The 26181-nt window shown below is 54.5% G+C and overlaps 1 protein-coding gene across 1 annotated transcript; it reads left to right on the top strand.

The window, feature by feature from the left end:
- The first annotated feature begins 8750 nt into the window (after positions 1 to 8750).
- On the top strand, positions 8751 to 11110 carry LOC108294126. Its single transcript, XM_037734013.1, is given in 3 exon segments — positions 8751 to 8767; positions 10236 to 10343; positions 10345 to 11110. Coding segments are annotated over 3 exon segments (372 nt in total). The 3' UTR covers positions 10592 to 11110.
- Positions 11111 to 26181: the final 15071 nt, after the last annotated feature.

The raw sequence follows: 26181 nt of genomic DNA, 5'->3' as shown, positions 1-26181 counted from the left end.
CCTGCAGTTGACAAGGCCTGGTTTCCTGCTGTCACCCTGGGGAGGAAGAGGAAGATGACGAGCAATCCAGTGCCTGTCAAGGAGTCACCTAAACACACATTCAGAGGCCACTTCCAAGGACCCCCTTGGGGCGGTCCAAGGTCCATTGCCAACCACCCTCCCCAAAAAAGAATGACATCAGCCTGGTGACAGCAGCAGGCAGGTACAGATGGGGTCCTCTGGGGATGGCAGATTTCCAGGGGGCCTGTTCACTGTCCCTGAAAGGTTAGCTCCGTTTCTCAGCCACGGATCAAGGTGCCCCTTTGCCCCGTGAACTTTGAGAAGCAGAGGGCCTTCTTCTTGGAGTGTGAGGGAACGCGAGGAGGATGCATGAAAGCCTGCGCGTCTCCTCTGAAAATACAGATTCTGGCCTGTTTTTCTAAGTCCATCACCAAACAAAAGGTCTTTCCAAATTAGGTGCTGAGCTGACCTCATATTCCCAAATGCACCCCTCTCCCCGCCCCCTTTTTTTGCTTGGGAATGTTAGAAAATAAAAAGTTACGTGACGTGTCTTCTTTTTAAATAGCGCACACTTTTCCGCTAATCAGGAAAAATTGAGCCTGTGTTTTGCCGAAGTGATGTGATCCCCCCCCACATTTTATTGTCCAAAGGAATTCAAGTCAGGCAGCCACATCCAGAGGCAGGAAGGGTGTACAGAAAGTTCAAAATTAGCATTTCCCCAGACTCCCTTTCAGATGCAAGGGTGAAAACGGACTTGGTCTCAGAGCTGTGTTTTCCTCCTTGGAATCCAGGGAGTTTCATTAGCACAAGTTCCTTCTTTATGGCCTTGTTTTCCCGCAACTTGAAAGAACAGGGTTTGATTCTCTGAGGGCCTGGGCCCCCAGGGGGCCCCCTCGTGTGCCCACTGCCCTGATCAATGTATTGGCTGCAGAGAAAACAAACAAGCCAAGCCCGTCACAGGTGATTTATAGAATCTGTGCCTGATGGGTGGCCATGATTCATAAGACTTCATTAAACCTGAATGCAGCCGCTTCCTCTGCACCCGCCACTGGGGACAGGCCACCCTCCCTCCTGGTCGCTGGCCCCCTCTGAGCCCCAGACAAAAGGGCCTCTCAGTTGCTTACATATTTTCCCACATGTGAACAGCAATTGGAAACTTCCTCCCGATAACTGCAAACCTTGGAGCTGGAATTTATGAGAGGGGGCTTCGGGTGACATCGGCGGCTGGGCACGCCCAGGTGCACAAGGGAGGCCTTTCATGAGGAGCTTCCTGGGCAGGCAGCATGGCTGATCCGATGAGAAGTGTCCCCAAGGCCCATCTCCAGACCCAGGTGGGCTGGCTGTCACTTGGGCAGAAAGGGGTTCCAGGTAGCCCTGGGCCACCGGACAATGGCCAGGTGGCAGGAACAACAGTCAGTGTGGTTTCTGTCCCCGTGTGAGCAGTCCACTGTGTGGATGGGGAGGTGGGGATGTCACAGACTCACCCTGCAGCCAGGGCAGCCTGCTGAAATTCTCCCAGGGATGCACCTGCTCATGCTTGGTTACCTGGGTCACTGTGTCTCCTGCTTGGGAGAGGCGGGGAGGACGTGGGAACCCACTGGCTGAGACACTGAGCTAGAATTGTCCCACCTCTGTGCTGTGGGACTGGGGATGCTATAGGGTGATTCTTGTGCCTCAGCCTCCCGAGTAGCTGGGACTACAGGCGTGTGCCACCACTCTCAGCTAATTTTTTGTATTTTTAGTAGAGATGGGGTTTCACTGTGTTAGCCAACATGGTCTCTATCTCCTGACCTTGCGATCCGCCTGCCTCAGCCTCCCAAAGTACTGGGATTACAGGTGTGAGCCACCGCGCCCGGCTGGAAGTTCCTCCTGGTTTTAAGCCCACACCAGGCTCCTTTGACGAAATCATTCCGATTATTACTTTAGCTGGGGTGTGGTCCCAGGCACAGCTCTGGGCATGGCTGCAGGGGACACACCGGACGCACCAATTGGACCTTCCAGAGCCCCTTCCCTGCTGGAGGAGGCAGACACGGATGGAGGGGTGATGGTGCACAGTGGGACAGCTGCGGCCCCCAGACGTAAGTAGAGGACCAGGACATTTTTCAGGTCTCTGGTCAATAAAATAGAACCCCAAGCAGAGTCTTGTTCTAAGAATCCGTGTTGAGCAAGCCGGTACTATTAATGTGCACCCTCTCTGCTGAAGGAACACAGTCCCATCGCAGTGTTTTTGCCTGATAGTGGGGATTAGAATTTCGTGGCAACATTACATCACTTTAGACCATAGAGAGTCTGTGGGAAGACAGAGCTGGTTCGGCACGTACCTCCGCTCCCCAGCTGCGGACACTGAGGTTCACAGGGTGGGTGCTCAGGATCACCGAGCAGACCTACGTGTCCCAGGCAGCAGGAGCCCCAGCAGTGCCAGTTCCCACACCGCCCGGCTGTGACAACCTCAGGTCCTTGGTGACAGGGAGCCTCTGCCAAGATAGCCTGAAAAATGGGAAGGGGCCCCGCCCACCTTTCTGGGGTCACTGAGGGCTTCGGAGATGTTTGCCAAGCACCGGTTTCCAGATCACATTTCACATCTGACCAAACGATGTTCCTCTGCAGCCTCCCTCTCTTGGTCCCCCAAATTGGCAGCACTTTCTAGAAGCTAGATGCAAAGGATGTTCTTTGTTAAAGGACAAGATGTGTTTTCTTTGGGATGAAAGGACACACACGCACACCCACGCACACACACACGCATGCATACACATGCACACATGCACGCACACGCACACACACATGCACGCACACATGCACATATGCACACAGATGCATGCACACATGCACGCACACATGCACATATGCACACAGATGCATGCACACATGCACGCACACAGATGCACACATGCGCACAGACGCACATACATACACACACACGTGCATGCATGCACACACACACAGGTGCACACACATGCACACAGATGCACATACGTACACATGCACACACACGTACACACATGTGCACACATACACACATGCGCACACACATGCACACATGCAGCTATGTCTGCTTCTCTGTGGACATGTATAGAGATTTGGTTGTAGATGCATACATAACCCTGCATGGATACCCAGGAAACGTAACATCAATTGCCTTTAGGGAGGAAAACTAGGGGTCTGGGAATCTGGAGTAGGAGAATTTTTTAACCATATTTTATATATTTTTAAATTTAAAATATTAAATATTTTTAAATTGTTCTACTCTGAGAAAATTCGAAAGCGTAGGAAAATCAAGCTCTGAGCCCCTTATCTTCAACCTCGGGGCCCCTCTTGCCTGAAGTCCGGCCATGATGCTGAATCTCTGCCTGTGCACTGCTCCGTCGGACCCCTGCTGAGGGGTGAGCAGAGGGCACCACCCCAAAGGGGCCACCATTGCCTCCTGACCTCAGTTCCCAGGACTCCCCTCCCCACAGCCCCTCTAGGCTCTGTGAGGCTGTGATTCTGGGCTGGGTGAAGCCAGACCTGCCGCGGGCCGATGCTGGCCTTCGTGGAGCCAGCCCTGGAATCTCAAAAATGTCCTGTGGTCAGGCCTGCGCCTTGTTAGTGACTCAGCAGAAAGCACCCAGCCCTGGCCCCGGGGCAGGCAGGCCAGCCGCAACCTGGGTGCAGCCTCAGGCCTCCAGAGTCCAGAGCCAGGCCTGTCGGGATATGGGCCCAGTGCGTGAGTGGCCACTGCCCAGACCCTTTGTCTCGAGAGGCATCAAAGGCTGGCAAAGTTGGCTGCTTGGGGAGCTCCTGGATGGGGCCAGAGCCCCACCTCAGGGCTGAACTGTGTCCTGACCCACTGGCTGACCTCCAGGCCTCAGTTTCCCTATTCACAAGGGAAGGCCAACTGCATGTAAGCAGAAGCCTGACTTCAGAAATGAAATTGTTTTGCTACACAGGCGGGTGCTTGTCGCAGGTAAAGGCACAGAAGCCCAATGGGCCACTGAGGCTTCATGGCCACCGGCAGCCTCCATGCCCCGGAGCCTGTTTCTCCTCCATGAAATGGGGCTAATGAGACTTCCTCCAGGCCGGGCGCGGTGGCTCACACCTGTAATCCCAGCACTTTGGGAGCCAAGGCGGGCGGATCACTTGAGGTCAGGAGTTTGAGATCAGCCTGGCCAACATGGTGAAACCCCGTCTCTACTAAAAATAGAACAATTAGCCAGGTGTGGGGCCACACACCTGTGATCCCAGCTACTCGGGAGGCTGAGGTAGGAGAATCGCTTTAGCCCAGGAGGCAGAGGTTGCAGTGAGCTGAGACTATGCCGGTGCATTCCAGCCTGGGTAACATAGTGAGACTGTCTCAAATTAAAAAAAGACTTTCTCCAGTATCTGTGCTTGGGATGATTAAATGAGACAGTGCAGAGTCTTTGAGACATCAGCCTCCCCCAGCATCCCATCACTCCATCACAATACAACACTTCCACTCTGCTTATTTTCTTTTTTTCTTTCTTTTTTTTGAGATGGAGGCTCCCTCTGTAGCCCAGGCCGGAGTGTAGTGGTGAGATCTCGGCTCACTGCAACCTCTACCTCCCAGGTCCTGGTTCAAGCAGTTCTCCTGCTTCAGGCTCCTGAGTAGCTGGGATCACAGGCACGCACCACCACACCCAGCTTATTAGTAGAGACGGGGTTTCATCATGTTAGCCAGGCTGGTCTTGAACTCCCGATCTTGTGATCTGCCCACCTTGGTCTCCCAAAGAGCTGGGATTACAGGCGTAAGCCACCATGCCCGCTCTGCTTATTTTCTTAAATAAGTGTATTTTTAGAGGCTACTTGGTAGCACTGTCATATGTGGTGGATCAATGTCACTTGCCATAAATAGATTACACATTAAAAGTCACCCTTCACAATAGTGCTAAAACTCAGCCATCTGTGTCCCACCCAAAATCAGCTCACACAGCCCCAGATTTGGAGACACTGTGTGATGAGGATGTAAGTAACAAGCTTCTCGGGCAATGATGGTAGAAAGGCAGGCAGAGGGGACATGATTTCTAATTCAATCCTGCAAGCTTGCTGTTAGGGTTCACGTATGGCTGCCTTTCTTTTATCTTTCTTCCCCCTCTCCCTCCCTCCCTTCCTTCCTTCCTCTCTGTCTCTCTCTCTCTTTCTTTCTTTCTTTTCTGGCCCCCTCCCCTCCCCTCCCCTCCTCTTCCTTTTTTTGAGACAGAGTCTTGCTCTGTCACCCAGGCTGGAATGCAGTGGTGAGATCTCGGCTGACCCCAGCCTCCACCTCCCGGGTTCAAGCAGTTCTCCCGCCTCAGGCTCCCCCGTAGCTGGGACTACAGGCGTGCGCCACCACGCCCAGTCAACTTTTTGTATTTTTAGTAGACATGGGGTTCCACCATGTTGGACAGGCTGGTCTCAAACTCCTAAGCTCAGGCAAGCTGCCCGTCCCAGCCTCCCAAAGCGTTACGATTACAGGCATGAACCACTGCTCCTGGCCTGCCTTTCTTTCGTATTAGGTAATTAAAAAAATTACAGTTAAAAATCAGCAAAGGCGAGAGGGAGGTGTTTCATACCTTTACATGAATGACGTTGTTTTAACATGAGAAAAGCAAGCGCTGGTGAGGAAGCCAGCGCTCATGCAGGTTCACGTGTGTGTCGGAAGCGTTGGCCTGGACAGATGGCAAGCAATATGGAAACACAAACAACTGACCCAGGGCCTTGGAAATAGACACAGCCTGAACACTGATCCCAAGGAAACAGCCCCCCACCCCATGTAACGAGACCCCTGCTGAGACTCAGACCTGCTGGTGGTCATTGTCCACGTCCCGTTATTTCCGTGTCCGTCCTTGTTCACCCTGCCCCGGCAACGTCCGCACGTCCGCACCGGTCAAGCTCTTGTGTTGGGGGCTTTGTGCTTTCTTGAAGCAACTTCCCCCAACCCTGGTATCCAGGTATCCCTTCCTGTCCCCCTCAGAAAGGTCAGAGCTGACCCTGGTGTCCACAGAGGTGCCTGCCCAATGCCCCCGCACTCCTTTGTGTGTTTTCTCCGGAGCACTTATGCCCACCCATCATGGTCCAGCTCGTGGTTAGTTGCTGTTTATTTGGTTTACTATTCATCTCCCTGAACTACAGAATGCCAGCTCCTGAGGTTGGGGACTTGCTCACTGCTGCATCCTCAGCACCCAGAGGAGCATCTGGCGGGCAGGAGAGGCTCGGTGGATGTTTGTTGAGTGAATAAATGATGCTAACAATGGAGACAGTCCAGACCTCTGAGCTAGTTAGCGCACAGACACTCAACCCACAGTGTGGAAACGTGGGAACTCACGGAGAGGAAAATCTCAAGGTGGACTCACACCTGCGGTGATTAGTTACATCCCCGTGGTGTGTTCACGGCCTTTGCAAGGAGCACAGAGGCAGGGCGAGAGAGGACAGAGGATACATTCTCACTCCCTGTCTCCGAGATCTGAACAGCCCAGGGTGAAGCTGTCCACTCAGCAAGCCCATAAAAGAAAATCCCACGGCCCATGCACTGCTGTGGTCTGTCCCCTTGCTGGCAGGAGGGACGGGACTGGCTGGGCCTGGATCTGGTCAGCCACCGTTGGCAGGACCCTGCCAGTGGTCCATTGTGTGTCTCTCTGTTCTAGGTCTCTCGGTGGTCCGGCAGTCCCCGGCTGGACGGCATCCAGAATCGTTTCCATTTCCAAACAGCTTCAGGAACGTAGGCACCTTCCTTTGAGTTGAGTCGCCTGTCCAGGGTGAGATGGTGGTGAGGGCCCCACCAGGTCCCATCTTTGAGCCGGAAGCAGGCAGGAGGGTGACTCACCCCGGCCCAGCCCTGGGGTGAGTCTGTTTATGGATGCACCAAATGGGACAAGGCGTAACTGCAATGCAATGGTAAGGGTCCTTCGGGGAGAACTGCCGTAAACACCTGCTAGGGATCTAAAGCAGACTGTGAGTCCTGGGTGAACAGGGGCGTCCCTCTCACTCTGCCTAGAGCGTGTGCATCTTCAGGGTCTTCACAGTGACACTGGGGACAGGGGCCTTTGGAATAGTATTATGAGACCTGAAAAAAATAAAATGTGGTGTCAGACCCATGCCAGGGCTCAATGGATGACTAGATCGTCATCATCACCATTACCGTCATTGTTATTTCCATGCTGGCAACACAGGGGGCTCACACTTGGTGGTGTAAGTTCCATGACATTGGACAAATGTTATGGGGACATGATGCTCTTATTAATTGTTATTATTATTATTTTGTTTTGAGTATTAATTATTAATTGACTATCATTAATTATATCAATATCATTTTGGATTGTGAATATTATTTATATTTATTATTAATGTTTTACACTGACAAATGATAATTGTATATTAACATTATTTCACATTGACAAGTATGCATATTAATTGTATATTAATATTATTTTGCACTGACAAATGGTAAGCTTATATTTATGTGATGCTTTGATACCCGTGAGCAAGGAGATGGATATGTTAATAGCTTGATGGAATCATTCCTTATTGTATGTTTATCAAAACATTACACTGCCCCCCGTAGACACTTGAATCTCATCCTCTGTTGGTGGGCTTTGGGCCAAGAGGGAAGAGTGGGATGGCTGCTTCTGGAAGCCTTTCTTCTGATGATTGTAGGAGGAATTCTCCTAGCCAGCTCTCTTTCTCATTCTGAGAATATGTCTGAGCAATGTGGCAAGGCTGAGGAGAGTCCTTTGAGGGCTCAGCTATCCTGACTTCAAGGTCCTGACACCTCCTTGGCATTGACTTAAGTACACACGAAGATCTGCACACAGATGTATGCAGAGGCTGAATTCCTAATCACCCCAGACTAGAAACAAATCAAATGTCTTTCAACTGAAGAACTATGAACTAATGGTGGTACATCCATTCAATGGAATACTACTGAGCCATGAAAAAGAACAAGCCAAATGGATGGTCCAAAATGCTCTGTGCTAAGAAGCTGACTCAAAGGCTACACATTGTATTATTCCATTTATGCGATGTTCTGGAAAGGGCAAGATTGTAGGTGCAGGAAACAGGTTTCATGTTTCCCAGGAGCTGGGAGAAGGGAAGCAGGGTGAGGAGGTTTTTTTGTGATTATGAGACTGTCCTGGGCCTCAGCTGTGGCAACAGGTACACAGCTGTGTTTGTCAAACTCACCTAACTGTACACTTTAAAATGGTGAATTTTATTTGTATGTACATCTTACTCTAATAAAAAATGTTTAAAATAACAACGTCATATGAATTTGTTGACAAAAAAAGGTCCATGTTAAAACATTTGTCTTTGTTTTAGGAGTTTTGGTTGCAAGTGACAGAAACCTTAACCCTTCTGCAAAACTGGGAACATGCTGGCTCATGTGAGGAGAGAACCCAGCGGTAGACCTTAGGCACCACACGACCGAGAAGGTGACAATGACGGCATCAGAACACCATCTCTGTGCATCTGCTGTCCTATGCTGGCTTCACTTTCAGGCCAATGCAAGGGACTTTTGTAATTCCCATGGGAAGAGAGAGTCCATATTCAGACCACTCTGACCGAAATTCCAGGTAGAACTCTGATTGGTCCAGCTTGGATCGTGTGGGCCATCTCTGGGCCAATCAGAGGGAAGAATATTTTTTCTTGTTAGAAAGGAATGAGCTCACAAGTCACGGAAAGACTCTCAGGAAGGTTAAATGCATGTTGCTAGATAAAAGAACCAACAAAAAGCCTGATTTCTCTGCGATTCCAACTACGTGTCTTCTGGAAAAGGCAAAACTATGGAGATGGTAAAAAGGTTAGTGGTTGCCGGGGGCCAGCGGGGAGGGAGGGATGGACGGGTGAGCTCAGGATGTTTAGGGCAGGGAATGTCTTCTGGAGGTTACTGGCGGTGGGCACATGTCCCCATAGCATCTGTCAAATTTCATGGAATGTACACCAGCAAGTGTGAGTCCTCATGTAAACTAGGGGCCTTAGTCTCATAATAAAGTAATCCCAGGGGCTCCTCAGTCGTGACAAGGGAGCCGATCAGCGCAGCCAGAGAGATGCCTGGCACCAAGGTGAGATGTTAGTAATAGGGGAACTGGGGTAGGGGGCGGTTGTGGAAACTCTCTGCACTTTCTTCTCAATTTTCCTGTAAACCTAAGACTGCTAGCAAAAAGTAAAGTTAAAATTAACTTTAAAAAAACTGAGATGAAGAAGTGGGAGGGACGTGGCCCGGCAAGGGACAAAGGTTCAGGCAGGTGCACGTGGGTGCCTATGGGAACGCGGTATGGACACGTGTGCACTGCACACCCGTGAGCCTACTGATACCCGTGTGAGTGACAGCTTCGCCACAGCCTTCCCAGAGCCCACTTTTCTCCTTTTAAAACCATTTTGCTAACGTCAAGGTGTGTCACAACTCCTTCTTACCTCTGCTGATTTTCTTTTTTTGAGATGGAGTCTCGCTCTGTCACCCAGGCTGGAGCACAGTGGCACGATATTGGCTCACTGCAACCTCTGCCTCCCGGGTTCAAGCGATTCTTCTGCCTCAGCCTCCCGAATAGCTGGGACTACAGGCGGGTGCCACCATGCCTGGCTAATTTTTGTATTTTTAGGAGAGACGGGATTTTGCCAAGTGGGCCAGGCTGATCTTGAACTCTTGGCCTCAGGTGATCTGCCCACCTCAGCCTCCCGAAGTGCTGGGATTACAGGCGTGAGCCACCACAGCTTGCCGCTTTCGCTGATTTTAACTGGAATTTTGAAAATTATCTAATAAGAGAGGCAGCTGTCACTAAACCCTCACACCAAGTTTGCGGGATTGAATTAGTACGTAACTACATGCGTATAAACATACACACAGCCATGCACACATGTGAGTCGGTAAGAGGAATGGAAGGGCAGATGCTAATTCTTGATGAGGGTGATTAGTGGCTGGGAGGTCGCAGGTGCTTTTTTCCCCTTTGGGCCTGCTTTCTTGTGTAACTCAAATAAATAAATAGACAGAAAGCCACACGCGAGGGAAGGAGTGAGGTCCAGTGTGTTCCTTTGCTCTGGACACCTGCAGTCAGCCGGAACCCAGGGCTGCCGCTAATGATTGAGGGGAGATTGGGAGCACGTCGAGGTAAAAGACGATGTGTTCTTTTTGTAATTGTCAACAAAATATTTTTAACATGCTTTTTGTTTGTTTGTTTTTTGCCCTGCTATGGTAAAATAAGTGTTTCGGTTTGGGGTCAGGGGAGAAGAAGCCAGAGATGCTGAGAAGGAACTTTCTTTTCCCTTTTCAGAGAAAAGGATTTCTGCTTTCAAATCCACCGTTTCCTGAGGCTGGGTGCTGAGTTCAGCTGCCCCTGGAGGAGCCGCAGCTCTGGGCCCCTGGCCGAGCCGCGTCTTCTTGTCGGGACAGACTCCCCACAGCCAGGGTAAGCAGCTCAGGCCAGCTGTCCTGGGATGCAACATCAGACACGCACGCTGGAATTTGACCCTTTTCCTGCCTGACACCCAGCAAAATAAACCCCAGGGCAGGGATCAATGCCTGCAACCAGAATGCAGAAGAAAGAAGAGTGACAGATACGCCCGGGGCCACAGGCCAGCGAGGCCAGGACCTCCCAGGGACAGACGCACAGCCCAGGTTTGCGTGTGAGAGTTAGGGCCTCGGGTAATAAAAATAAAACGTTTAAGGTGCCTGGCCGTGCAGGCCCTCACAGCGCTACCTGGGGCAAGGACGGAAGAAACCTCAGATCGCCGTGGCTGCTGTTGCCTGAATCACGTCCTCCCAAAATTCACGTTAGAGCGTTTACCCTCAGTACCTTGGGATGGGACTTTGTTGGAGAGAGGGTCATTGGAGAGGTAATTAAGTTAAAATGAGGCCAGGAGGGTGGGCCCCATCCAATGTAATTGGGATCCTTTTTAAAAGGGGAAATTTGGACACAGAGAGACACAGACGGAGGGCGCCCTGGAATCAGGAAAGCGGCCGCCTCCCATTTGGAACTTCTGCCGTCCAGAGCTGGAAGACGATACACTTCTATGGTTTTAGCCATGCGGCCCCAGCAAACCCAACACCGGGGCCAAAGCAGAGAGGGCAGCTGGCTTCTGACATCACACAGCACGCTGTTGAGAGCAGGGCCTTCGACTCACCAGTCAGGGACCCGGTGGTCAGAGGTGAGAGGGGCTGCCCTTCCGCTATGGGCCCAATGCCCAGCTCTGGACGTGTTACTTAACCTCTCTGTGTCTCAGTTTACCGAGCTATAAAATGGTCATAAGGACAGCACCTGCCTGGTGTGCTGCTGGGGGGATGAAAGGAGGCGATGGTGTGGGCTCCCAGACGGCCCGGGCATTGCCCTGAGTGCCGGCCATGCCGTGAATGCTCCATCCGCATGCCAGTCAGGTGTTGCCACGCCGCTCTTGCTGATGGGGACCAGGAGGGTCAGAGCAGAAGGCCGTGCTTGCCCAAGGTCTCACAGCCAGGAGCCCGCCTCCCACTGGTCCCTGTGCTGCCCTGGGTGCTGCCGCTGTGCACTGGAGGGGCCGCTGCGTGGAGGAGCCAGAGGAGACGGTGCTGAGGACAGAGCGTGGGTGCTGCCTGCCCCTGGCTCCCAGAGGACTGGGTCTCAGAGCTGCTCCGCACATACCCTGACCTTGAGGAGAGTCAGAGGCACCCCTCCCTCCTCCACTCGCTCAGGTGAGCATTCAAAGCCTCATGGTTAAACAGGAGCATAGTTGCCATGGTGATTTCAGAGGTGAGTGCAGTGTGGACCCTGGCCCTGGGAAGGTCACCGTTTGATGGAAGATGCCAGACTCACACCTTCACTCACTCACTCGTTCCCTCCTTTATTCCTTCCGCAGAGCTTCCCCCATGACCTACCTGGGGCCAGGACTCAGTCTCAGAGCCAAGGAGAGCATGGTTGGGAGGAGCTTCAGGCTCTCCAGCATCCCTGCCCCCAGGTGGGCACACACCTGTGAACTCTCCTCCAGAATGTGGCAGGGCTGTGAAGACCGTGGATGTGCTCCTGGGATGAGGTGACTTTATATGGCAAAGGTGGCCGGACTTCTGCAGGTCTTAACTAAGGTCCTAACCAGTTGACCTTGAGTTAATCAAATTGGAGGTTATCCTGGGCAGGCCCAAGCTAATCAGGTGAGGCTTTAAAAAATGGTCTTGGAAGTCAGAGACTCTCCTGCGAGATTGGATGCAAGCCCCATGAGGCACAGGTGCAGGGAGATAGCTTCTTCTACTGCTGCAAGAGCTTGGAAGAGGGTCCCAAATCTCAGAGGACACCCCAGCTCTGGTCGGCACCTTGACGTCAGCCCCACGAGACAGAAGACCCAGCTACGCCATGTCCTGACTGCTGACCCACCCAAACTTTAGGACAATAGATAAATGCCATTTTAAGCTTTTAAACCGGTGACAATTTGTTATGCAGCAATAGAAAACCCACCCAGAGGAGACATTTCCGGAGCCAGGCACAGATTCTGCGGTGGAGAAGCTGGGAGCGGAGCGGGAGATGCTTCATCTGTTCATTCACACCCGTCTCACCGTTCAGCCGGCACACGGGCTGAGCTCCCGCTGCGTGCTGGGCAGAGGGCCTGGCCTGCGGGGGCTCAGCATGTGAGTAGCCGGGGTCCTAAGGACCGACACTGGGCCAGTGGGACTGGCACGAGGTACCGTGGGCAGAGGGGCTCTCAGAAACACCAGGTGTGCCCTGCTTTGGCTGCGGAGCCTCAGCTGGGTCTGGGACAGTCACTCTGAACTGGCTACCAGGGTGCCGGGCACGGGATAGCTGTGGTCCCACCAACCTTCTCTGGTCCATCCACTCCCACCCAGGCTCCTCCCCAGGCTTTGAGCGCAGCCCTTAAACCATCCCAAATCCCAGCCCCCACACCGTGGGTTGGATCTGCCTGTCTGTTCCCTCAGATGGCCCCCCACGTGACTGGTCAGGTGAGTGCCCAGGGCCTTGCTATGCTGTCCCGACCATCCAACGGGCTGCCTGCCCATGCCACTGGGACAGTGTGTGGCCTGGGGGTGCTGCCCTGGGCTCCCCCGAGTTTAAACACGACCCCGACCCTGCCTGCTGCATGGAACACACAGAGCCCTTCAGGGAACAGGGCTGAAGCCCAGGCCCTGCCACCTCCTAGGGCCCCACTACCTGTCCAGATGCCTCGTGCTCCATGGGGTCCCCAGAGCTGAGGCAGCCAAGGGTCAGCCCCAGTACTGCCAGCATCTGGGGCTGCTTGGAGCCTGGCACCCTCCACCGCTCCAAGCTGGGCCCTTCACAGTTGGCTGGGAGCTTCCCCCAGCGCGTCACGCTGATCCTGCCCACCACCTTGAATCAGGCCCACTCACTAGACCCACCTCACAGGAAAAGCCACCGAGGCTCAGCTTGGAGATGCTGCTTGCCCGAGGGCACTCAGAAAAACAGGAGATGCCAGCAGCGGAACCCATGGCGACCCCAGGTCTTTGCTTACCCGAGGACCTGCAGATGCGCATTTGGGTGGTGTCCAGCTTGGGGCCGTTACAAATAAAGCCAGTGGGAACCTTTGTGTCCAAGATCTGGGGAGGCTGCGTGCTTTAATTTCCCTTTGGAGAAGACCCAGGAGTGGGATGACTGTGCCACTCGCAGATGGGTGTTTTGCTTTGGAAGAATCTGCAAAAGAGTTTTCCGAAGAGGTGGTGCCCCTGGGGTGGGAGGGGTCCAGCAGCCCCGTGTCCTCGCCAGCACTGAATTGGTCAGTCCTTTTTGTTTCAGCCTCCTACCAGCATTCTTCATACCTGGTGACGAACAGGCAGGCGTTCTGTTTGGACGGGCGTGGCTTTGAACCCTCGCCCTTCTGCCTCCACACCATGGCCACCGGCACGTCATTTAACCTCCTGGACCCCCTGCTTCTGGATGGTGGGATAGCTGGATTCACATGGCCCACAGTGGATGGTTGAGCTGATCCCCTGCCTTTCCCACTGGGCTGTATGTCACCTGTCCTGCGGGTCTTGCCCGGCCGCCATCACTCACAGTGTCTAGCCCACTGTAGCTGCCCAGCAAGGATTCCACTGAAAGGATGACCATCCTGGGGCCCCGCTCGTCCAGCTCGTCTCCCTCTCCCCAGCACCTTCTCCCTCATCATTGCAGCTTCCATTTTGCCCTCACTCTCTGCAAAACAGCTGCAAGCAAGCCCAGGTCTCCTGTGCCGGGGGCCCGGGCCCAGGGGAATGGCTGCTCCATATGACCTGAGAAGTCAGAAGGGGAGTAGCCAGGTCTAGGGTGTGGCCTGGAGGAACCTGAGCTGCCACAGGCCCGCAGCTAGTGACTGGGAACCCTGTGCGAGCCCCCAGGGGCCCTTGATTTATGGTGATATGACCTCAGTGTGAGCGTGCTTTCTGGAGACCTCCACTGTGCTTCTAAGTGGGGCCCCAGAAAGGACAGAGCCCTGTGCGCTCCTTCCAGAGTGAGGCTTGTCCGCTTATTTTATGGTGCTAGGAACTGTCTGGAAGGGGGGCTGCAGGGCCGGGAAGGAGGCCGTCGGGAGGGCGTGTAGGGCCCTGAACAGGACTGCCCTGCTCTGCTCCTCACATCCGGGTAACTCCATGCCTCCATTTTCTCCCCTGTCAAATGGGTGGCAAATTTACACCCCTTTGAACAGAATACCTGCCTGGTCCTCACCTGGTGTGGAACCCAGCAGGGCTAGCCCATTCCCAGAAGAGAAAAGCAAGAACAGTTTTCCTCTTAGCTGGTCACAGACACCAAGTCCCGAGGCTGGGCTGCATGTGCTGCGATCTCTCCCATCACGCCCACCCGGGAGGCAGCCCTTGTGCTGCAGTGGAGGGCGTTCTGGACGCTCTCACTCTCTCACCTATCAGTCTTTTCCACCCTCTGCCTCCCTGGGGACGCAAGGCTCTGGGGCTCAGAGCGTAACCAGGGGCTCCACCTGGGACTGGGGGAAGCGGTTTTTCCCTGTGTGTCCCTGGAGGGGCCCTGAGTCTCCACCTCTCCCTGGCGGAGCAGCTTCCACGCAAACCCTGACTCTCATGACTAGAGGCGACATCCCCTTCTTCCCTCTGAAGCCTCATTTGTGTCGCCAGGTCTCTCTTTATGGAGTAGGGTGCTGATGGGGTGAGGCTGTGGATCTGCAGAGACAGGACGCACAGGTCTGTGGATGAATTCCTGATCGTGGATATGGATGGGGAGAAGCCAGGAGATCATAGAGCCTTCTGGATGGAGCTAGTGGAGGGGGGCGGGGTTTACTGAGATGGGAAAGACGGGGGGTGGGGTGGGTTGCCTGGGAAAGGACTGGACACCAGCTTGGACATGATCTGCTTGACATGTCTGGGAGACCCCAAAGGGAGATGTCAAGTGGATGGCCGGATATGTAGGTCCAGAGTTCAGAGGAGAGGTTGTGGCTGGAGAGACATATTTGGAAGTCATTGGCATAAGGATATTTCAATCCATGGGAACAGATGAGGTCACCCAGGGAGAAGAAGGGTAGAAAGAAAAGAGAAGAAACCAAGGAACCCTCAAATCCCATGGGACCAGGAGCCCCATGCGATCAGGGATTGTAGTTTTTCATGCATCGCTGCACCCTGGCCTCAGAGGTGTGCCTCCCTGAGGCACCCCCAAAATCCTTGCTGATTGCAGGAGAGAGGCGTCTAGGGGTCTACAGGGGAGCAGCTAGTGGGACAGCAGGAAAAGCGGGGAGTGGGGAACTGGAGATCCTGGGAGAAGAGAGTGCTGGGAGGGCGGAGTGGCCTCCTGGAGGGGAGGGGAGCGTGGGCCTTGGGATGAGGGCTGCAGTGTCTGGGGGGTCTCTGATGGAACCACCTGCATAGGTTTGTCGGCCAAGGCCAGAAAGAGTTCTTGAGAAGCGGGAGGAGCAGGTAGGGTCACAAGGGGGAAACAGGGGAATGAGACCCGAGACGGACAGACATTGGACACACGGGGAAAGGGGAGCAGACATGGCTGCCCTAGCCACAGTGCCCGTGAGAGGAGCCGACGGGCGCCCGGGCAGCCGAGGGCAAAGTGCAGAGGCTCAACCTCCAGGACATCTGCACAGCCAGGAGGATCAGCCACGGCTTTCAGGAGTTTTCTTTCTTTGTCTCTATTTGTGAAATTAAAATTAAACTCTCAAATCAGCTAGGGAAGCTGGAGCGCTGGTCCCAACCCTGACAGGACCCACACCTCCCCATGCCCGGCCCAGGCAGGGACCTCTGGATTTCCAGGGCCCGGCCCTTCCCCGCTCTGGCTCCAAATTCCAGGCCCCAGGCCCCGGGGCACCTACCTTGGTGCTGGGAGGCTGATGTGGGGAGGCACGGGCCGTCGGCAAGCCAAGGAGAGGGGCCTGGGCCTGTACCACCCGGGACTCCGGCTCAAACGGCCTGAGGGCTGCTGCTTTGCCCTTAGAGGAAAGGAGCCTTTCAGAGAGACAGGAGGAAAGAGAGAGCAAGAAAGAGAGAGAGACAGAGATACAGAGAGAGACAGAGACACAGAGACACCAGGAGAGAGGGAGAGGGACAGAAAAGGAGAGAGAGGCAGAGACAGAGACAGAGAGGGAGAGAGACAGAGAGAAAGGGAGAGAAACAGAGTCAGAGAGTCAGAGACAGTGAACGATCCAACCCAAATATTCTGTTCCAGGTCTGAGCACAGCTTGGAGGTACCTCCCTGCTTGGGGAGGGGGGCGGTCCAGACTCCAGTGAGTGTTTTAAGTGAAGAATCCCTGAAAGCCCCCTGGAGAATTGTGGGTGCCACTCGCGCCCACCCCATCTTGTCGGGACGCTTGCTGATTGGACACCTGGCTCCCCTGAATAAATCTCCAGAGACTGCGAGGCAGAGGGCAGGTACACATCCAAACACCAGGCTTCGCCACCAGAGTGACCCTCAGGGTGGGTCAGAGTTGGGGGGGGCAAGAAGGTCACTCCCTTCCTTTGAAGACAAGGGGTCAACAGGAGTGGGGAGGGGACTTCCCCCTGAACACCTCCTCCTCCCCTCCCCTGTTTCACTGGGGCCCCAGAGGGCTTCCTGTCCTCATACAAACCAGGTTGTACGGCCTGATCCTCTAGGGAGAGTCTGGCCTGTGGGAGGGAGAGTCCTGACTGCAGGGGAGACATGCAAGTAAGGAGGGGTGGCCCTGAGGGAGGGTGTCCCTGAGGACGGTGGTCCGCAGGGAGACTTCAGCCTCCTGAGCCAGGTGGCCACAGCTCCCCTAAGTCACTCACATCCCATCCCAGGGTCCAAAGCGCAGGCTCTGATCACAGTGAGGCCCCACAAAGGCTGGGCCTGTGTGGACACACTTCCTGCTTCCTGCTCCCACTAAACCCGCAAAGAAGACAGCTCCGTTTCACCGATGAGGAACCTGAGTCCTGAGAGGTTAAAAGACTCGGCTGGGGGCACGCGATTGCAGTGGGCAAGGCTGGACTCCTTCCGCGGTGCACCCTGGCACTCAGCGGAGGCTCCGAATACCAAACCAGGACTGCGCTGAGACGGCCCTGCTGTTTCCGTGTGGGCGTGGAACGAAGACAGCCTTGGCGGTGCCGGAGAGAGACGGGCGGAGGGGCGACCAGAACCTCCCGGCTCCCGGCGGCTCAGGTGTGGCCCGGTGTGAAAACCTCAACCCTCCCAGAATCGAGGTGCTGAAGGCTCCTCTTGTTCCCTGATCAGCCAGGCATTGGCTCCAGGACCAAGGCGGGGCCCACGCAGAGTCTGGTTGGTAGGCTGGGCCTGCCCACGGCCCTGACAGCCCCTGTTGTCCTAGGCAGGGAGTTGGGGACAGGTATTCAGGGCCTGGAGAGGTATTCCCAGGACAGGCGGGCTGTGGGGTGTGTGGGCGCTCCCGGGAGGTCCTGGCAGCCGCTGAGTGCAGACCAGCCCTGCAGACAAAGCAGAGAGCGCAGCAGTCAGCCCCCAGACCCACCACTGGTGCCCAGGTGCACTGGGCCCTGGGTCTGAGGAAGCCCCTTGCCCCTAAAGTTCGCCTCTTATTCTTGGGAACACAGCAAGACAGAGCGGCCAGATTCCGTGCTGCGCTTGGTACAGACATCCCCACATGCTCCCAGAGTCCCCCCAGGGACCACCCCAAGGCTCCAGCTCCCCTTTCAGCCCTTGCAAGGCACACATTTACCCTCCTCCCAGGACAACCTCTGCCTCCCTGAACCTAGCCAGAGTCCATTAGCCCACCTTGGTCCTGTGGGGAACTCTCTTACTCCCAGCCCGAGAACCTCTGCTGACTCCTGCTGTCTGCAGAACAAAGCCCTGAGACCTGCCACACCTGGCCCTCCCGGCCTCATCCTGAGGCACTCAGCCCTCCACCCTCAAGGCCCCCAGCACACTTGCAATCTTGCCCCTGTAGGCCGCACGTGGGGCAAGGCCCTGCACCTCCGTCCATCTGAGCTTCCTGCCTGGACTCCCCTTCCTCCCAGCAATGACTCCCCTTAAGACCCAAGTTACACCCCCTCCTCCAGGAGGTCCTCCAGTTGTCCTGGTGGTGCCTTCTGCCTGTCCTTCCTACTTGGAGCCCTGGAGTGGCTGGATGCTGTACCCATTTGCCCCCCAACAACACAAAGCAGTAAGGCCAGGGGGAGCCTGTGAGTGTGACCTTATTTGCAGTGAAGGTGAAAGATCTCAGGATGAGATTATCCTGGACTAGGGTGGGCCCTAAATCCAATGACAGGTGTCCTTATAAGAAGAAGAAAGGATAAAGAGACACTAAGGAGAGGGTCTGCTGTGTCAAGCTGGCTTTGAGGCTGACCAAGGAGCCAGTGACCTTGGGTGAACTTGGGCATGCTGGGTGTAGACTCTGGCCCAGGATTCTCTGTTCCCACCTCTCGCTTTCTTCAGAGAGGCCCATAAAGAGCAAGGCCACATGATGCTGGAGGCAGACGGTGAAGCGATGAGGCCACAAGCCAGGGGACGCCAAGGGCAGCCGAAGCCACCAGAAGCCAGGAGAGGAGCCAGGGATGCGTTCCTCCTCACGGCCCTCGGAGAAGCCAACCCTGCTGACACCTTGATCTTTACTTCCAGCCTCCAGAACGGCGTGAGAGTAAGTTTCTGCCATAGAAAACCCCCAGGGTGTGGTGGTGTGTCCAGCAGCCCCCGACGCTCTCGCAAGCTCTATCCCACCCACCTCTCCTCGCATCAGCTGTGACCTCACGTTCCTCTCCTGGACTCTGTTGGATTCACGGCAAGAATGTCTCAATGAATGCATGTTAAAGGAATGATCTGCTCAGGTGCTTCACCAACTCCTGCTTCCAGCTGAAGGCTCAGCTCCTCCCAAGGGCTTATCTGCATGGTTCATCCGACTTCTGGCAAACATAATAAGAGCAGGAGGCCAAGGCTGAGGCCCCGGTGCATAAGCAGGAATGATGTACTGATCAGCGTTCCGGGTGGGCTATTATAACAAAGACTGTAAAACACAGTAGCAGAAGCCAGGCTGTTCCTTTCTCTCTCCGATAGGAGCCCACGTAGTCAATCCAGGACAAATATGGTGGCATGGGCCAGGTGTGGTGGCTCAAGTCTGTGATGTCAGCACTTTGACCGGCCAAGGCAGGTGGATCACCTGAGGTCAGGAGTTTGAGACCAGCCTGGCCAACATGGTGAAACCCCATCTCTACTAAAAATACAAAAACTTAGCTGGGAATGGTGACGCACACCTGTAATCCCAGCTACTCTGGAGGCTGAGGCAGGAGAATTGCTTGAACCCCGGAGGTGGAGGTTGCAGTGAACCGAGATCGCGCCATTGCACTCTAACCTGGGCAACAAGAGCGAAACTCCGTATCAAAAACAGAAACAACAAAAAACAAATGAAAAACAAATATGGCAGCATGACACTGGTGACCCAGGCTCTCACACACCTCAGGGTTGTCCTGTCTACAAGGGCCAAATTGACTGATGCCTCATTTATACCCCAGGCTGTGGAGGGGTAAGAAGAAGGGAAAAGCTGATTGGCCAGAGGCAGGCTGTGGCCACTGCATGTGACCCCTTCGCTCTCAGATCTATCATGCTGCCCAGCACACGGAGGACAGCTCACAGTCCATCCGCCAGGGTATCATGTGGCCGGACCCAACCACAAGAAGGCTTGGAAATGAAGATTTAGCCAGGCTGCCGCCGCCCAGCTCAAACTGCTTTCTGTAGAGCAGGTCTCAAAGTGTGGTTTCAGGAGGTCTGAGAAGTTGACGTTAATTTCATGAAGACACTGAGGCATGATTTGCCTTTTTTCCTTTCATTCTCTCATGAGCATCCAGTGGAGTTTTCCAGAGGCTATGGGACCCATGATGACACCATCATTCTGAGAGCCAATGGAACGTATGCTTGCAGAGTCACGCATTTGACACATTTCCATGTTTTCATTTCTAACTCAGTATATATCAGTAGATAAAACCCGTATCAACAAAATCTCTCTGGGGTCCTTAATAACTTTTAAAGGGAAAGTGGGTCCTGAGACCAGAAATTTTGCAAACTGCTGAACTAGAAGATTGAAAACAGATATTGGGTATTGGACTGGCAGAAATAGATGCTATAGGCCCGGCATGGTGGCTTATGCCTGTAATCCCAGCACTTTGGGAGGCCAAGACCGGTGGATCACCTGAGGTCAGGAGTTCGAAACCAGCCTGGCCAACATAGTGAAACCCCTTTCCTACTAAAAATACAAAAATTAGCTAGGCGTAGCACACTCCTGTAACCCCAGCTACTCAGGAGGCTGACGCAGGAGAATTGTTTGAGCCCAGGAGGTGGAGGTTGCAGTGAGCCGAGATTACAGCATTTGCAGTCCAACCTGGGTGACAGAGCAAGACTCCGTCTCAAAAAAAAAAAAAAAAAAAAAAAAAAAAAAAAAAAAAAAAAGAAAAAAAAAAGATGCTACAACTGGAAATCTACATGAATTTGTCAGGCCGACCTCTGCTGCATACTCATTGCCTCATAAAACTGCCTAGGAGACCAGAGTCTGGCTCATAGAAATTTGGGAACAGATACATTTCTTACCAGTTCTGATCCTAACCACTGCAGCAATGAGGCAGTGCCCACCCGGGTGCTCAGTGATCTGCCTGCATTGTTCCTGAAGCCTCCTCGCTCTGGAGCGTGCAGCACCTGGGTGTGCCCATCCCCCGTGGCATGAGGCAGAGCTAGGTTTCAGTCCTAGGCAAACCACCCCCAAATTGCGGGACCCTTGCAGATTACTCTGAACCTCAGTTTTTCTCATCTTAAAAATGGGGCTTGTTCAGGAGTCACAGGAAGCAGTTTGCACAGTTCTAATTTGGAAGTTCCGTAAAAGGTCAACCCCAGCCATGTACCTGGGAGGTGTGTTGGCAGAGAAGTCCTGCGGGGGAGGAGTCAAGTTACTGAAATGCTCTGAAATCTCACTCTGCACCTCACCAGCCTTCCATGGCTCCCCAAGACTCAGGACACTTCCTCACTTTGGCATTCAAGGCCTTTCTCATCCTGGCTTCCGTCCACCTTGCAAGAGCACTTTCTAGACAGCTTTGAATTCTGGCTTCTGCTGAGTAGGGGGTCTTCCCCTGAAGAGCAGGCCGTTCTGTCAGCCACACAATCACTTCATCTGGGGAGGGAGGCCGGAAGCTGGCCCCATTCACCACGCTCTCCCCAATGAGCATTTGTAAACACATGCCTTCTTTATAACATCAGCAAACAGAACATGTTTTCCTACTTAACAGGAAATGCAGCGGAATGGCTGGGTTCCCCGACAGGGGCCCCAGCCGTTTCATGCACGTGGCATATGAAGCTAGGACAAGGCCAGTGACCAAGAGGGGTGGCCAAGGCCGTCTGGTTTGCAGGAGGAGTTCCCAGCAGTTTGCACGAGTCCGCAACCCAGCACTGGCCAGGAAGGGGCCCCACCTCCTCCCCTCGCCCTGCCTTTGTCCCCAGCAGGGTTGCCTGCTTACACTGGAAGGCTGCAATTCTTTCCCTGCAACTGGAGTCAGCCCAGGCCATAGGCAAAGAAATTCATTTCTAACTATGCAAGCCCTTTCACTGTCAAGAGATCTTAAATGTCAACCCTGGAAGCCCAAGGGCTATTGTCAGGAGGCCCGGCCAAGCCTCAGATTGACACAATTGCACCAGAACCCTGAACGGTCTAGGAAAAAAAAAAAAAAAAAAAAAAAAAACCCCAAACGGGGAAAAAAAAAAAAAAAAAAAAAAAAAAATCCCTTTTTCCTCCTCCTTTGGGGGAGGGGGCCCCCGCAAGGTAGGCGGTGGCTGCAGGCAGCTGAGGCTGCGCCATTCATGGCTGCAGGACCGAGACCCCACGCAGAGCGGAGACGAGGCGGCCACAGCCTCTGATTGGGCGTCGGGGCCGGGGACTCAGCCAATCGGCTGTCTGGGAAGCGAGGCCATTCAAGAAAGCGCCGCGGAGAGGAAGCGCGGGGGCGGGGAGCGCGGGTTATTGCCGCGCCGGGGCAGTGTGGGCGGAGCTTTCTCATCCGGGTGGGCGGAGCCTTCTCCGGGCCATGCTGCAGGCTGGGGCAGCGCAGGCCCCTCGCAGGGAGGACCCCGGCCGGAGGCTGCGGAAGAGGCCAGGCTTTCTGGAAGCGCCTCCCGGGCAGGGCCTGGCAGCCAAACACCGCCTGCTTCAGTCAACTGTGGCCATGAAGTCATTTTTTTCCCCCTGCTGATTGAAATCATCTGTTTTCAGTTCCCTGACAAATTCATTGAGTTCCCTCTGAGGCTGGGGCCCCTCGGCTGCTGAGTCTCAGCCTGTAGCTGCAGCGCAGACCCACACAATTTCATCTTCTTGGATTTACATGGTCTCCGGTTTCCAGAGCCCCAGTCAAAGGCGCATTTGTGTGGGAGATGTGGGGTTAGGCTCAGCAGCCCTGGCCCTGGGAGAATGCTTCTAAGATGGCCATCTGCTGGGCTCAGGGCCCCGAACCCTGGCCTTCGGGTCTGTGAGGTTCCTGGGGCCCCAGATGACGATATGGCCAAGAATGGCCCAGAATCCCCCACATCAGCTCTCTGAAAAGGGAAATGGCCCAGTGCAATGCTGATCTCTCCCTGCAGTATGAGAGTTCATTTCCTCCTGGGATCTAGCAAGTGGCTGAAAAATACGCTCATGCAAGGGGCCCACGTAGAGCTGTACTTGTGTGGAGGAGAGGGGTTCGCTTTTGCATGTACCTGGGGGAAGTGTGGGGTGGCAGCCTGCTGATGGGGGCCCCGACCCCACTGCCTTGCCTGTGTCCTCTTCTGTAAAATGGGCATAGGAGAACTTAGCCCTCGGTCATGCAAGCATCCAGGAAAATCACAAGCGCAGGGGCCCAGCACAGTGCCTAGTACAGAGGTGAGTCACCAACGTAATTGGTGGTGGTGACGTGAGCAGTGACATAGAGGACAAAAGTGAGGCTTAATTTAATTCCGGGCGTGACACAGCTCCTGCAGCGGGGCGCTGGGCCCTGGAGCCCTGGGGACCCCCCACTTCTCACGCCACTGTCACCTGCAGCCACACACCTGAGCCATTGGGAGCATGAGCACCAGGGAACTTTTCTCAATGGAAAGATTTCTTCACGGCAAGTGTTGCGCAAACCCCTTCCAGGCTGTCGATAACGAGTCCTTGCTTCTTGACTTCCAAGTGTGTTACATAAGCCTAAGTGGTTGGTCAAAACACACACACACACACACACACACACACACAGACACACACACACACACACACGCACACGTGGCTGGAGACGGTGGATGGGCAGGCTCTGCAGCTGTTCAAACTTTCTCAGCTGCCTTCCCAGGCCATGAGGACTCCCCACTCACGGGCCTGTCCAACCGTGCTGGGGAATGCAAGGTATGAGATCCAGGAGAGAGGAGCCCGGGAAGCCGGGGCTGCAGGGAGGCGGAGGGCGGGGCCTGACACGGGCTCTTCCCATGGGCCGGCACCCCTCCCGCAAGCGGGACCTCGGGTTTCACCCCAGCAGCCTCTGTGTTTGGTGGGGGCAGACGGAGCCGCCCCTGCCTGTGGGCCCCTCCTGTGGGCTCTGCAGCACCCATGCAGGAAGAGAGTGCACATAAAAAAATGCAACCCCAAGGCCTGGCGTTGGACAGGATAGTGGCCTCCCACAGCTGGTCCCTCCACAGGCCATGTGAGCCGGGGAGGTGGGGGTTGCCTCCTGAGAATAGAGGAAGCAGACAGAGGAGCTGGGCAGCGTGGAGCGGCCAGATCCTACCCACTCCTCATTTCTGCTCTGGGCTGGACCGGCTTCCCTTTTCTTCTGTTGTTTTAAACGGATGGTGTTGGAGTAGAAAGGCCCAGGGACCGCCTTCTGCCTCCGCGTTCTGGCTTCAACAATGCAGACAAAACTTAAAAATCTCTGGGGCTCATTTTAGCATGGGTGGAAGAGGCCTGGAGAAACCTGAGGTCACTGCAGACTGGCCACCTCCCTGGGCCTTCCCTGCCTCACGTACAAAACGGTGACGACAATGGTGGCTCTGCACCCGGCCACTGGAAACACGTCAGAAGCGCCTCACTACAGCGAAAACACAGCGCGTCCTGCTCATGAGATGGCACTCAGAAGCTCTGGGCATGATGAAAGCGTATCGGTCAGAATGCGCCAGGCCACGCTAGGGCAGCAGACAGGCCCCCAGGTCTCAGTGGCTGCCAGCAGGCTCAGCAAATGGTTTCTGTAAAGAGTGACATGTACTTTATTTTTCGATACACAGTCTTGCTCTTGTAGCCCAGGCTGGAGTGTAGTGGTGCGATCTCAGCTCACTGCAGCCCCTGCCTCCCAGGTTCAAGCAATTTTCCTGCTTCGGCCTCCCGAGTAGCTGGGATCACACATAGGTGTGTGGTACCACTCTCAGCTAATTTTTGTATTTTTAGTAGAGACGGGGTTTCACCATATTGGCCAGGCTGCTCTCGAACTCCTGAACTTGTGATCCACCCACCTCGGCCTCCCAAAGTGCTGGGATTACAGGCATGAGCCATCGCACCCAGCCTGAAGCTCCACATTCAACGGTGACTCTGGGAATGGTGTGTGGGCACAGCTGCTGCTCCTGCCAGCCAAGCATGACCTTCCAACGCTGGACCCAGGTCTGGCTCTGGTTGGGGCTGGGTGAACTCCCAGGAGGGGAGGACAGAAGGGAAGTTGGTTAATGAGGAAAGGATAAAAAGGACAGGAGAAAACGGGCTGATGGTTCGACTCATCCAGCTGCTTGTCCAGGCCCCCTTGGACCATCCGGAGCGGGACAGCGAGGGGGTTCCAGTGGGTCCTGTCTTCCATGCTGTTCTGGAAACTGCTCGGACATTGCACGGCCTCGGGGCCTCTTGGGGGTCTGTGGCTTTCCTGAGATGTCCACGTGTCCCTCTCCCTCACCTCTTTCAGATTTCAGTCAACTGTCAAGGCTTTCCCTGACCACTCTCTCTAAAACAGCAACCCCTCCCCTCAGCTCCGGGGGCTCCTGGATCCCCACTGCCTGGGATCGTCCCCACAGCTGTGATCTCCATCCAAACGACTCTGGGGTTTTATGCATTCTGACTCTGATGCTTCCACTCTCCAGAAGCCGAGCTGCACTGACAGGAGCTTTCTCTTGTGATGTTCTCTGCATCACCCTCTGACCCTGGATGACAGCCTGCACGGAGTAGGTCCTTCGTGTGTGGTTGCCAATTGAACGAATTTATATCACTGAAGCCAGGGGCCACAGGCTACCTCTGAGTCAGCTGTTAAGGAGGAAATAAAAGCAAACCCCGGGCCCAGCCGTGCCAGCCATGCCTGAGAAGCATCGTGGCTACACGGAGCCTGCTCAGGTATGCAAAGGCTCCCACGACCGTACCAAGCCTCCCTGCAGCTCACCTGGCCGTTTGGGGTACAGCAACACGTGGGCAGCAGAAGGCATCCAGCTGATGGCCGATTGCAGTGTGACTGATGCCTGTAATCCCAGCACTTTGGGAGGCAGGAGGATCACTTGACGCCAGGAGTTCAAGACCAGCCTGGGCAACATAATGAGACCCCCCCATCTCTATTATTTTTCTATTTTATTTTGTTTATTTTTTGAGATGGAGTCTCACTCTGTAGCCCAGGCTGGAGTGCAGTGGTGCGATCTCGGCTCACTGCAACCTCCGTGTGCCTCCTGGGTTCATGCAGTTCTCCTGCCTCAACCTCTGGGGCAGCTGGGACTACACGCACATGCCATCATGCCAGGCTAATTTTTGTATTTTTAGTAGAGACGGGGTTTCACCATATTGGCCAGGCTGCTCTCGAACTCCTGAACTTGTGATCCACCCGCCTCGGCCTCCCAAAGTGCTGGGATTACAGGCGTGAGCCACCAT

The sequence above is a fragment of the Cebus imitator genome, unplaced genomic scaffold (genome assembly GCF_001604975.1).
Source record: "Cebus imitator isolate Cc_AM_T3 unplaced genomic scaffold, Cebus_imitator-1.0 Scaffold564, whole genome shotgun sequence".
In the NCBI taxonomy this organism is placed as follows: Eukaryota; Metazoa; Chordata; class Mammalia; order Primates; family Cebidae; genus Cebus; species Cebus imitator.
The sequence above is the reverse complement of the archived record's forward strand: the minus strand, read 5'-3'. Positions and strand labels throughout refer to the sequence as shown.